Source organism: Drosophila obscura, unplaced genomic scaffold, assembly GCF_018151105.1.
Source record: "Drosophila obscura isolate BZ-5 IFL unplaced genomic scaffold, ASM1815110v1 contig_25, whole genome shotgun sequence".
Taxonomy (NCBI): domain Eukaryota; kingdom Metazoa; phylum Arthropoda; class Insecta; order Diptera; family Drosophilidae; genus Drosophila; species Drosophila obscura.
Window position 1 is genome coordinate 588304 of NW_024542812.1, and position 13215 is coordinate 601518.

Sequence of the window (13215 nt, forward strand, 5' to 3'; positions counted from 1 at the left end):
GATTTTGGCGGTTTACCAGCACTAAATTTGATTTCAAATTTTAAAGCCAGTACTGGCTAGAAAATTGCTTATATATATTAGACGGAAATTTGTCTATTTAAAATATATTTTTATCTATTTTAGGGCCATATTTGATGGCAAATACAGCTATGTCTTGTGGTTGTCATGCAAATATATTTATATTATCCAACACTGCAAAGTGGGCGCAAAAATCGTTTAATTTGATTTATGTAAAATTCATGTATAAATTCCTGCATCAATGATTAATTCAGTGAATAACTATTTTAATAAATATTAAATATAATAGAAAATTGATTCGGTTAAAAATATTTGTTTATTAAAAATTAATAATTTTCTCGGACCGAAAGAAGCAAACGTATTTTTACTATGTACATACATACATATGTATGTACATATCCCAGCTTATCTTGTGAGCAGCAACCTGATTCTTTCTTAGTTGTTCTTCGGCTCTGAACACGATCGTTTCGTTTTCTTTGTTTGTCTACCTGATCTATTCGTTATGTCTGAACCCAAGCCGATTCTTTACTATGACGATCGCAGTCCGCCGGTTCGCAGTTGTTTGATTCTAATCAGGCTGCTGGCCATTGACGTTGAGCTCCGTTTCGTGGATCTCTTCAAGGGGGCTCAGTTCGAGAAAGATTTCTTAGCCGTAAGCCATGAAAATGTTGTGTAGTTATATTTGATAACAGTCCGATCCACAGGTGAATCCCCAGCACTCTGTTCCCGTGCTGGTCCACGGCGAACTTGTGCTGACCGACAGCCATGCCATACTCATCCATCTGGCGGAGAAGTTCGATGTGGCTGGCACACTCTGGCCCAAGGAGCACGGCGCCCGCATGCAGGTGCTGAATCGGCTGCTCTTCGAATGTTCCTTCCTGTTCCGTCGTGATAGCGATTTCATGGTGCGTTGCGTAGTTGCACAGGCTCCAGCCTCCAGCCATATGCTCTCATTCACTCTCGTTCACAGTCGGAAATTGCACGCAAGGGATTCGCCAATGTGGATGTGGGCTATCACGAACGCAAGCTGACCGAGGCGTATGGCATCATGGAGCAGTATCTGGAGAGGCACGACTACATGGCTGGCGACCAGGTAACCGCAGCACTTAATGCGATTCCCTGCCCTGGCAGTGATTCGATCACGAGGAGAGTAGAGTTTCAACGCTGTTGGTTTTTGTGGCTTTCAGCTGACACTCGCCGACATATCCATTGTGACCACACTGAGCACGGTGCATCTCATGTTTCGCCTGTCGCGCTGGCCACGGCTGGAGCGCTGGTTTGCCGCAATGCAGCAGATGGACGCCTATGCGGCGAACTGCACGGGATTGGAAAAGCTGCGTCAGACCATGGAGCAGATCGGCGACTTTCAGTTCCCCGTCTCCCACACAGCTGCGGACTAGAAATTAATGACTATTAAAACCGCGTGTTTACTCAGCCCCATGTCTGTGGAAGGGGGGTGTACTCGTAATTCGATGTTTGTTCTGCTGCTGAAGGGGATGGACATACGTTTGGCTGATTTCAAATTAATTTCGTGGAAGACCAACGCATTAGCATGCCCCTACACTTCGGATGGAGAGCTGGTTGGAGCAGCCTGTTGACCAACCAACTGGGATCCGGCGGCAGTTTGTACTTCAAATGTTTGGCAAATATTTGGTGGCGCGGCTCTGGGTCTGACATACTAATGACAGCATATCCCGGCCTAATAGCCGTATCGAGTACACCTAAATTGAGATGGGTAATCCTTTGAGTGGGCGGCGGCCCTAATTGCTCTACCCAGTTCTGAGTGCCCACCACATGTAATTCAATGCCATGCCACGGCGGCGGAGACCAGGACACCCAGCTCAAAAAAAGTTTAAAGCACGCATTCCCCCTCCCAGCAGGGCATCGCGACCACTTTATGGGTACGTGCACCTGGTCGCTGCATTTTCTCATCATTCTGCAGCGCTTTCGCTGGTTTGACTTTTCGCTGTCATCTGTCGGGCGGGAGTGGAGCAACTGGAGCTGCGTGGCTTGCAATTGCTTTTTGTGGCACGCGCAGCAAACTAAACTTTTCGCTCTGCAAGTTTTTCAATTTTCCTCAGCGTTGTCTCAGCAGCATTTAACCTGCCCTTTGTACAGATTTTCTGATGGCCCGACATTTTAGCTTTCTGCAACTGGACCCCGCAGCACATCCGCTTGGAGTTGCTCTTCTCTGGCGGAGAGTATAACCCACTATGGTCTCCGATTTGCATCGATTTGCAAGTCATATGTGAGTTACACATGCCAGTAAATACATATATACCTGGGCACTGTCAGGTCAGCGAATTGAAATTCATTTTTACCCTTTCCTCTCGGTCTAGCCTATCAGTCAATCTTTGGAGTGGGAAAGAGGAACTTCGCGTCGACTCGGGAAAATGCTGCTCGTTCCTGAATATTTTTAATGGTTTGCATGTCACGTTGAATTTGATTAAAGGCCACGTTGGCCTCCCCAAAGAACGAATTTATTTATTGGCGTTCCATCGTCACAGCGAACCGCACCGAATGATGCAACTGCTACCAAAAAATAAGGTGGGTGGCTGGCATATATTTTTTGTGCTGGGCAAAGATGAAATTCATTTAAATTGTAATTATTGTTATTATTATGATAGGAACAAAAAATTTGAATGCGTTCTGGCAGATACTTTTTCATTCCGAATAAATTACGTGCAGCATTTACAAGGAAAAAACTTTGCGAAAACAATTGAAATTGAAAGCAGACAACTGGCAGGCAGCCCTTCCCACAGGGTACTCGCCGAGTGACAGAGTATCTTGGATTCATTTCGGGTTGAAGCCAGTACTCGCATGAAGCGACTTAGAAGACAGTTCCAACTGTCGGATGTTTAACAGCGGAGCAATGTCAACCAATTTCATTTTGTGTGCTTGTAAGCAATGTCAGGAAATTGTTTTTACAGAGCCAAAGAAGCAGAAAGAAAACTTTATAACTCAATGGGTATTTGACATTCGGTACAATATCGTACATGCTGTAATTAGGCACATAATGGGCGCCGAATTAGCATAGCTGCTGAAAAAACTGGAACTGCCTGGTTCAGGGCTCAGGGTTCAGGGTTCAGGACTCAGGACTCAGAACTGAACCCTAATGTGCCACACATTGCATGCTACAAATCGAGTTACGGATGACATGACAGACAACGACTTTTGTTCCAGCTAAAACTTTTCTCTGCCAGCGACTGGGGAGCCAGAAGAATGGTCCAGAAGCTGCTCGAATCCAAGGCGGCTGGCAAATACTTTGTGCAAATTGATTTAGTGAAAATGTTGCTTTGAAGTCGGCTCCCCGTCAGTCAATTTGTTGAAATGGAAAGTTTTTCGCTAGACGAGGGCTGTGTGGGAGTGCCTGGAAATCTCATTACAAGCGGCTATTAAGTAGCCCGGCAGCAAGCTTTAAAGTGTTAGCCGGGAAATTCAATTAGGCCAAGGCATTCGACATTCTCCATTCGCCATTCAACATTCAGGATTGGTCTCTGCGACTCCAGGGGCCACCTCAGGACCTCAGCCAGCCATGCGTGAGGCTGAAATATTGACAAAGTTTTCGCCTTTTACCATTGGGACAAGCGATTTTGGGTTTAGTTCTCGGCCTCGGCATTCGATTATTACTCGTAGCTATATTTGTTGTTGATTTTATTTCGGGTTGTTGGACAACGGACCAGAGTCCTTGCTGAGTGGAGGCCCAGTCACAGTTGAATTATTGATTAACGAGTTTGCTGGCTGCTCTTCTGCTAGTCCTTGACATACCCGCACATTTAATATATATATTATGTTCACCTGCCTTTGGGCCCATCACAACACTTATTCTGGCAAGACGAAGACCTTTTTGCTGTGGTTAAGTGCCTCCCTATCTCTGTTGCGGTCCTGCTGAATTTCTAATTAACCTTTTTTGGTTTCAGCTGAAGGTTGGGCGCCGGCCCACCGCTGCGGCGGAATCATTTATCAGACCTACCCGGCTGCAGATTAAACAGACAGACACTTCAAGTAAATGATATTCACGAGGCGGGATAGCCAAATAGAACAGACCAAACAAACATCCAACGAGCAACAAAGAAGTTCAAAAGATTCCGCATCGGAATAATTGCAGAGCCAAAAATTTCAAATAAAAGGCAGACAGGCGATTTTATTTTGTTGTCTGGCAGACTCATTAATACTCTCATGAAAACAAAGGCAGGCAGGTGGGATATTCGAGTATATTTATTTATTAATTCCGAGCAGAGGGCAACGCTGGAATGAAGTTACCCAGAGAAAGAGTCCTGAAGAGTCCTAATATTTACAATTGGAACTAAAAATGAAAATGTATACCAAGAGATTTGCGACGAGTGTGGTAATTAAAGAAAACAAAGTAATGTAAATATTTCGAATACATTTAAGTTTAAATCAAAGATAATTCTATGTAATTTCACTTTTTTTATATTTAATAACCGCATATTTAATTTAAGTTCATACGGTTCTGCTTTACCTTGCCATCTATATACTTTTCTAGGGTATACAAATAAATTGTGTCAATAAACGAATGTAAATTGAATCCAAAGGTTAGCCAAAAGTCGTCGCTCCAGGAGACGCTCTGCCGTTTGCGGTTCGCAATTTTCGCTTGAATTGTTAGAGCCAAAATTGGGCAAATGGTAAACAGAAGGTATGAATAATGGCAAAGAATATTCCCAGCACTCAGCTTTTGTCGAAAACTTTTAGCTGGCTAGCGCTGGGACAATGTGAAAATGTGAAATGTATTTAATTGCTTTTATCGGAAAGATGCGATGAGGGAAAATGTCTACAGAAATTATGAGGAAACTTATAAATAACTGCGACTATTCCCGCCGACCAATGCGAGCCGTCTGTTTATTTCTGTTGGCCAAATGACGACATTGGACGTGATTTTCCAATTAAATGTTTGGCTTAAATAAATAATGTTGCTATTCTGGGCCGAAGCAACTTACTCGGACACTCGCAGGCCCGATTGCCGTTTCAGTTTGTTAATAAATACAATGATGGCAGGACAATGCTCGATTCAATTTCCGTTTCCGCTCCGCCTTGCTCCACTGTGAGCAGCCAACGGAAGCGCCAGAAATGCCAGCAAGTGGTTGGATCCCCGCCCAGATCCTGTTTCAGGCAACCGCTTTACAACCAGCTCCAGCTCCAGCTCCAGCTGCCCCGCTATATCCCAACCCAAAGACCTAATTTTCGCCTGACTTCATTTGGGATACGCGTCGGCCAATTTTGGGTTGTTGGCCATTTCAGGGGATCGAATTGATGGGATGGGGGGCGGTCGGGCCTTTCGCTGGCCTTTGTGGAGTTTTTATGCTGATTTATGGGAAAATAATCCCCACGAATTTAGCGTCAAGTGCGTCTGGATAAACTTGCTTGCTGCTCTCCCGAATGTGTTTGCGCACTAGAATCGAATTTTCCTAGGCAAACACAAGCCGCCCACATGCAATTTGCAGGCCGCCCAACGATGTCCTGTTGATGGGGTATGGGGTATGGGGAATGAGAATGCATGACCCGGCGAACCGGCTCACCCATTTAGGGGATATAACATTAAACAGGCCATCTCAGAGAGGCGGCCACGATGCAAAGATTCAGTTTGTATTGCATTTGCAGGTGGCTGGACCGGGATTGTTTGGCATATCTCCATCGTAATTTAATTGGAAAGCGCCATTCGGTGCGGTCCCCACAATAAAATTACAATAATTTAATTGGTGTGAAAGATTGACACACATCTGCGGGGCTGGGCGGGGCACTAATTAAATTTGCGAAAGACAATAGGCAAAGCAGGACGACCATGGCCCAAGGCAAATTTAATTCACTTAATCGAAATGATTATGGTCTCTTTTTTTGCGACTCGTTAAAAATATTTGTTCATTAAAAAATAAAGAAGAGTCCTCCCGTTGTCCGTCGCCGCGGGCCAAGGAGGTGGTAAAAATAAACCAACACGCCATGGCCCGAGAATTTCTCTGTTCTGTGTCTCAGTGGGGCCCGAGTGTGAGAAAAATAAAAGAATGAGACGACCAACCCAGACCCCCAAGAAACTGAGAGCGAAAACAAACCGTGGCGTGGCGTGGTGGCTGGAAAATTTCGATGCTGACGCAGCGCCACACTATTTTGGGTCCACCTGTTCGGAGTGGGACAGAAATAAGCAGCAAATCAAATACTACCCAGAGCACAACTTTGTCGAGCCTTTTGCGTGCACGTCTGCCGGGTTCCGAGTGTTATCGAAACTGTATCCGCCCTAGGAATAGTTTATCGCGAATGCCACGCCACTCTCAGTGTAGGTGGGTGGGGGATGGGGGCTCCGGTCTCTGTTTATTTGTACTCTCGATTCTGTGTTAGAGCCCCTTGGCCGCGGCAGCCTTGTCGTGTCTTCTTCGTCTTGTCGTGACATTTGGACATTTTTGGACAGCAACAGACAGTACTGTCGCTTGCTGTCCCTCCCCACACAAAGTGTTTTTCAATAACACACAGCGCATAATTCAAATTAATTGTCTGGACATTAAAGCAGCTCCGCTCCGGCCATGGATATTTTGAATGTAAAATGCTTCTCTCATTCTGTTATTCCCAGTGAATTTCTATTGAGTTGTATTCACAGATTATAGTTATAAATTAATGTTAATTTGGATTGTCGAATCCAATGATAGGAGAAATGGAATGACTTTAATTCGAATGGGTTCTTGAGTAATTTTCAGGAAGCTTGTGAGAGTAAATCTATAGACCAAAAAGAATATATTTAAATCCACGTAAAATCTGAATGCTAATAAATAACTCTTCAGTGTACATATTTTGTTTCAGATGAAACAAAAACAAGGAAATTAACTAATCTGGAACTTTTGATACCCTATCATATTGATTTAGTTTTTGTTAGCTATAATATAATCAGCAAATTTGAATACAACTTGCACAATCTATGGAGAAAACCATACATTTTTTTCTTACAAGTATTTGTTTGACGGCTAATTAATCCTATACGATAGCTATACGATAGATCCTTTTTGGTCATGAATTATACGAAACTAAAAAAAATAGAATTGATCCATCTATGCGTTGCAAAAATCTTTCCAAAATCGTATTATTAGAATATAAAAGCATAAACACAGTTCCGGAACCAGAAAAAGGCATCCATTTTAGGATCTAACCATAATAAAACTGATGAAAAATTCCACACGAATGGGACTGTGACTCCCTTAGCCAATGTCACAATGTCACTGGAGCGTGTCCATGTCGAATCGACCCAATGCCATTTTTAATTATGACCCAATGCATGCCAATCGCATGGAAATTACGAGCAACAAATGCACGCGCAGACCGAACAGCGAACGCAGAACGGCAGCAGGACAGCGGGCTGTCCGGCTCCGTGTCCGAGCAAGAGTCCGAAAAAATGCAGATGAGCAACGCATTTTGGGTACACACATACATAATTACACATGTCTATTAATTAGAGGGCAACAACTAGAACAACTTTAACACACTCGCAAGACGCGTGTGTGTGTGTGTGTGTGTGTTTGAAAATTATTAAGCACTTTGCTGTTGTTGGTGCTATGGATGGATTTTTCGTTTTTCTGTTGCTTTTCTCTGATGATGTTCTAAAATTATAACGCACGACTCATGGGGGCAGCAGGCCTGATCGCACCAAAAAGATGTATAGGTATAGGGGAACGCCCACGCCTCAGAATTCTCGCAGGCGACTCCGAATTCGGATATATTTTTGGAAAATTCTTGAACGATACTCGTACGGCGGGAGTGCGCTCTCTCGCGCTTTAAAAGCCGCATACGCCCCGTGGCCAGGCATCAGTGTTAGCTTGCACAGGCTCTAGAGAAGTACAGAAACCGACAGCCCCCCTAAAAAACCAACACAAAATGTCTCTTGAACGTGCCGTTCGTGCCAAGGTGAATACCAGCAGTGGAAAAACAAAGAAAATTAAAAGAATGCAAAAAGAAAAAACTAATTTCAAAATGAACTGAATAGAAAAATAATGATAAAAGTGAAAGAAAATTCTGTGCGGCAGTTACTAAAGTTTTGTTTATTCTCGTTTGATCCTCGCTTGATCCACATAGATTGCCGGCAAGCGCAATCCCGAGATGGACAAGGAGGCCCAGGGTTGGGTGGAGTCCATCATTGGTGAGAAGTTCCCCGCCGGCCAGGCCTACGAGGATGTGCTCAAGGACGGCCAGGTGCTGTGCAAGCTGATCAACATCCTGTCGCCCAATTCCGTGCCCAAGGTGAACTCCTCCGGCGGCCAGTTCAAGTTCATGGAGAACATCAACAACTTCCAGAAGGCCCTCAAGGAGTACGGCGTGCCCGATATCGATGTCTTCCAGACCGTCGATCTCTACGAGAAGAAGGACATTGCCAATGTCACCAACACCATCTTCGCCCTCGGCCGTGCTGTAAGTTTTGCCTCTTGACCCCTGATCCTTGATCTCTGCTCTCTCTCTCTTGCTCACCTGCTCTGTGGATATAATTGACCGCGACTTGTTCTCGTTGTTCTCAGACCTACAAGCACGCCGACTTCAAGGGTCCCTTCCTGGGCCCCAAGCCCGCCGACGAGTGCAAGCGCGACTTCACCGACGAGCAGCTGAAGGCCGGCCAGACCATTGTCGGTCTCCAGGCTGGCTCCAACAAGGGTGCCACCCAGGCCGGCCAGAACCTTGGCGCTGGCCGCAAAATCTTGCTCGGCAAGTAAGCGGTTGCTTTTCTTTTTGCGAACGGAAGCAGGATGATGATGGACGAACGATACGATAGATGCCCCACCATCTGTCTATCTGTCTTTGGTTTTTTTCTACACAATATATATCTATATGTATGCTAGGTTTACAAGAAAACACACACACACACACACACATAATGCATACATTTATATATGAAACATAAACACAAAAATATTCCTCACCAACAAAAACAACAACAACAAAAATCACTCACACAAAACAAAACACAAAAGCAACGCAAAGGCTTGTAGAACCCTTAAAGAGCCTTTATATTAAGTATGTATACTCGTACGCCTAAGTTAATCTATATACTACAATAAAGTAATGAAAAAGAACCCACATTTCGATTCCCACTACCAGTTTGAATTTGATTTCGATTTCAATTTCGATACATACCACTATTCAATCACCTCTATAACCTTGAGGCTCTCCGATCGTGTTCTTGCTTTTGATTTTGCTTTGTGTGGGTGTTGTCTTTATTTATTCGCACCCTGCCCCAACGGACACCAAATGTTCGCAAGAGTCCGTTCTATAAATGACTTTTATATATATTCGGTTTGGGTATATATTTATCATCATATCGTCGTTATAAACAAAACATAAACAGCCCAAAAAATAAATTCCACTGAAGCGTGTCGAGGTCAAAGCGTCAGCAAGGGGCCGATTCAGCACGTAGCTTCGATATATGTACATCTGGTATATATACATATATTCAAATAGATACATATATTCAGGCAGGAATTTCCCAGAACGAAATCAAATTCTCACCTGTCCGAGGCGTGAAATGAGTCTATCATATAAGCATACCTATACCTATGGATGTCGGTGCATATATGTATATATATAATATGTATATTGCAGGTGCCACAATTATGAGAGAGTGCCAAAAATGAGAAAGGCCAGACGGCTTTCAGCATATTCCACGTCCTCCTCCGCTGCTGTTTCTCATGATTTCTTCATTTATTTAAGAGGTAAATAAATCAAATACATTGTACATATTATTTGTTGGCAGGAGGTATAAACACTTTGTCGGGAAGTTTGCAGTCCAAAAAGGAATACAATCGAAATCGTAATTAATTCACGTACTATTGGTTTGAACTTTATACGGAAGCAGATATATAATTTATGTGCAATGTTCAATTTTCTATATTCTTGGCTCTAGTTGGCACTCATGATACTCATGTCACTTAGAAAGAGTATTTTTGATTTGAGGCTGCCCATTTTCTAATTTTTGACATTTTGTACTGAGTATTCATAAGTGATTTATTTGCTTAATTATTTTAAGCTAATTGGAGCATTTACATATATATATCCTATATAGAAATAAATTCCAATAAACAAACCAAAAATGGGGGAAAATGCACGCAAAATGTTGAATTTTTATTATTTCACCAGAGTTCCGAAATTTCCAACAAGAAATTTCTTATTTTTATTTGTGTTGAATATGTACATTGTACATACATATATGTATGTATGTATTTAGAGGGGTGGTGAAGAATAAATAAAAACAAGCAAATAAATATCAAACTTGACACTGAAAATAATGGGGAAATACATTTTTTATAATGGTTCATTAAGAGATTTTCTGTGCCAATTCAGGGTTATTATTAATGCATAAGCAAGCTTATATGTATGTACAATAAGTAGGAAGTCTCGAGTATTCCTGTAGATAATCAGGTGTTTTTTTCTTTATTTTGCCTCTTTCATAATTTTCATCACATAAATAATGTCGTTTGGAGAATGTTGATAGGGAAAACGGGCTATGGTTGACAAGCCACTCACGGAGGATGTGTCCATCACTCGCTGTGATAATATCTGGTCTATCACTTGGTCTATTCAGAATTTCATCGTTTTCAAAGGGGTAAAAAGAAGGCAAAGGAACGATCCTATTTTTGTATCTTGATTGGTTCAGTATTTGGTGGATGGAGTATTTCTAGATGGAGTACGACTCATACTCTTGGATGCGACGACTGAGGTTCTTCAGTGTCTCCCTCAGCTTGAAGACGCTGGCTCGCTTCACCTTCAGCCCCTCCACTGTCTTATCGTATTCGTACATAAGGGACGGCATCGACAAGATGCCACCCTGGCACGACAGATCCTTCTGCTGTTTGCGTAGCTTTGTGCGGTCCATTTTCACACGATAAAGATGCTCTCTCATGGCGTGCTGCTTTTCCAGAAGCTGTGTAAGGGAGGCCTGACTGTGAAGCAGCTTGTCGGCGAGAGCCAGCGCCTTCTCTCGGTTGTGCTGAGTCAAATGCAGGTCCACCTGGTACTTGTAACGCAGCTTCTTCTCTTCAATATTCCGTTCTGGGGGATAGCACGATTAGAAATGGCATGAGCCACAGCTAAAATAATTTGCTATACCCTCGATTTTCTTGTCCAGAGTGATCACCTTATTCTGAATGGATATGAAGTCGTTTATGTACAGATCCTCGCCCACACATTCCAGCTGATTGATTTTCTGTGTGGAAAGAAGCAAGCAAAAGGTGAACCACTGGACACCGCACACAAACACAAGGTGCAAGGTGCAAGGTGCAAGGACTTACAGTGGTTAAACGAGCCAAGGTGTGCTTCATGGTAATGAGAACGAGACGCGAGTCGCTGATCTCGTTCCGCTTGACAGCCATAAGTCTCAGCTCACGATCGACCAGCCGCTTGCGGTACTCAGAATCCTTGGGCGAGAGATAATAGCGTACGGTCTGCTCCAGATGCGATTCACAGCGCGAGGCATTGTTTTGCGTGTAGTACAGTTCCATGAAAATTTTGTTCAGCAGAAAGCTGCTCTTCTTCTTGGCGGCAGTGAATCGATTCTTCACACAGTCGAGCTGATCCAGGGCCTCCAGGTACCGCTTTATGTAGTTGGCTTCGTCGCTATGGTCCAGTCGTGAGAACACCCGCATATTCCTGACCCGCTTGTAGTACTCGGCGACGCGACCATGCAGGAAGATGTTGTCCAATTTCTCAAAGTAGAAGGTGTTCGTGACGGTGATGAGCTCCTCCATTAGCTTGCTCTTGTCGCAGCGAGCTCTGATGAAATGGTCCACACCGATGGCCTCGGATTTTTTGACCAACGCAACGATGAGATCTTGAAGAAAGCCTTGGGTAATCATCAGGAGCTCGGCCCGTTGCATGTTGGCCTCGGCATCGATGTCTTCCTTCTCTACCAGATCCTGCACGTCGAAGGTTTCTCGAAAATGGTCGAAAGCTTGGTCGTCGTCCTGATCAATTATCGAGGCTGGCATATCATCATCAGTAATCTCGGGGCATTCCTCCGGCTCATCTTCCACGTCTGGAGCCACCTCTTCCGCCTCCACTTGGGCCTCTTCGAGCGAGATCTTGCTTGAGCTGGTTATAACCTCGCCAGTTAGTGGGTCCACAAAGACGCCAACATCGGCTGTCGCCATCTCGACGAAGGATTCCGCTCTGAGAACACTTGAAAGAGGTTCTTTCTCGTCCTCGGAGAAGTCTGACAGACTGGGCATATCGAATTCGTTGAGAAAGTCTTCCTTCAGTTGAACGGTGTCTGTACCTATGCTCATCGCGATGCTTATGGAAGAAGTTTGCGAATAAAGGGTCTGGGCGTCCTCCTCATACTCCACATCCCGGATCACCGCCTCCTCGTATTCCTCCTCTAGCAGCAGCGTGTGGCGAGCCCGTAACTTTTCCTCCCGCTTGCGCTCCTCGCGGAATGCCTGGCCCGCCTCGTCTTCGTCAGCGAGTCGTCCCTCATTCAGGGCCCTGACATCAAAGGATACCCTCGAATCGCTTGTCTTTAAACGATTTTCTTCCGCATCTTTCATTCGCAGCTTTCGCTCAGCTTTCTTCTTCCGTTTAAAATCTTCCTGCGAGATATACAATGGCACCCCGCCATCTTCCGCAGCCTTCACACCTTCTCCGTCCGGTAAAATGTCTAATTTTGCATCAGTTTCCTTCTGCTCCGCATCTTTTATTTCTTGTTCTGATGTTCGCGGTTGGGGAATCGATTCAAACTTGCCTTGTTTCTCGGGCTCCTCCTGGTCCTGTGCCTTTGACGCTGGTACCTCAGCGGCAGCATTATCATTATCTTGGGGCTGGTCGTCTGCGATCTCTATGATATCAGTATCGGTGTTGTCTAAAATAGGTTTGAATTCGGGATCCATTTTTAATGTATGTTTAATTGTTGTGAATTATTTGTTTAGTGTTTGTGGTGTACCTATGTAAGCTGCTCGTAGCACATGTACTAAGAATCAGTGTAGAATCTATGGTAGTGACAACTAAAACAAAGTAAACTCAGAATTACAGTTTTTACATAGCTCGGTGTAAATAGGGATCTGATTTAAGAGTTTCCCTATAATTTGGCAGTGCTGTGAGTGCATTTAATCTGTAAATTTGTTTGCAATTCAATGCTTCGCTACATTGGATGGCAATTCTACAGCAGTATACGAGTATGTATGCAGTACGATCGTTTTTAGTTCAAGAAGTGGCCGCTGCGAATTG

At 44.0% G+C, this 13215-nt stretch overlaps 3 protein-coding genes across 3 annotated transcripts; 2 read left to right on the forward strand and 1 right to left on the reverse strand.

Annotated features, from left to right (window-relative positions):
• The first annotated feature begins 446 nt into the window (after nucleotides 1-446).
• On the forward strand, nucleotides 447-1449 carry LOC111078294 (glutathione S-transferase E14). Its single transcript, XM_022372900.2, has 4 exons — nucleotides 447-670; nucleotides 723-923; nucleotides 989-1111; nucleotides 1206-1449. Exons 1-4 carry the CDS (start codon nucleotides 521-523, stop codon nucleotides 1416-1418), a joined length of 687 nt encoding a protein of 228 aa, XP_022228592.2. The 5' UTR covers nucleotides 447-520; the 3' UTR covers nucleotides 1419-1449.
• Nucleotides 1450-7806: 6357 nt separating this feature from the next.
• LOC111078305 (muscle-specific protein 20) lies at nucleotides 7807-8861 on the forward strand. Its single transcript, XM_022372911.2, has 3 exons — nucleotides 7807-7917; nucleotides 8086-8418; nucleotides 8523-8861. The coding sequence occupies exons 1-3, from the start codon at nucleotides 7888-7890 to the stop codon at nucleotides 8712-8714; spliced, it is 555 nt and encodes a 184-aa protein (XP_022228603.1). The 5' UTR covers nucleotides 7807-7887; the 3' UTR covers nucleotides 8715-8861.
• A 1538-nt stretch (nucleotides 8862-10399) lies between these two features.
• Nucleotides 10400-12980, reverse strand: LOC111078304. Its single transcript, XM_022372910.2, has 3 exons — nucleotides 11286-12980; nucleotides 11104-11200; nucleotides 10400-11046 (listed from the first exon to the last, which is right to left on the reverse strand). The coding sequence occupies exons 1-3, from the start codon at nucleotides 12876-12878 to the stop codon at nucleotides 10673-10675; spliced, it is 2064 nt and encodes a 687-aa protein (XP_022228602.2). The 5' UTR covers nucleotides 12879-12980; the 3' UTR covers nucleotides 10400-10672.
• Between the last annotated feature and the right edge of the window lie 235 nt (nucleotides 12981-13215).

Coding starts and splice junctions, on each gene's coding strand:
- LOC111078305 (XM_022372911.2), top strand. CDS start 7,888: ATGTCTCTTGAACGTGCCGTTCGTGCCAAG. Junction 7,918..8,085: donor AACGTGCCGTTCGTGCCAAG/GTGAATACCAGC, acceptor TGATCCACATAG/ATTGCCGGCAAGCGCAATCC. Junction 8,419..8,522: donor TCTTCGCCCTCGGCCGTGCT/GTAAGTTTTGCC, acceptor CGTTGTTCTCAG/ACCTACAAGCACGCCGACTT.
- LOC111078294 (XM_022372900.2), top strand. CDS start 521: ATGTCTGAACCCAAGCCGATTCTTTACTATGACGATCGCAGTCCGCCG. Junction 924..988: donor GTCGTGATAGCGATTTCATG/GTGCGTTGCGTA, acceptor TCTCGTTCACAG/TCGGAAATTGCACGCAAGGG. Junction 1,112..1,205: donor ACTACATGGCTGGCGACCAG/GTAACCGCAGCA, acceptor TGTGGCTTTCAG/CTGACACTCGCCGACATATC.
- LOC111078304 (XM_022372910.2), bottom strand. CDS start 12,878: ATGGATCCCGAATTCAAACCTATTTTAGACAACACCGATACTGATATC. Junction 11,201..11,285: donor CCTTGGCTCGTTTAACCACT/GTAAGTCCTTGC, acceptor CTTTCCACACAG/AAAATCAATCAGCTGGAATG. Junction 11,047..11,103: donor TCTGGACAAGAAAATCGAGG/GTATAGCAAATT, acceptor GCTATCCCCCAG/AACGGAATATTGAAGAGAAG.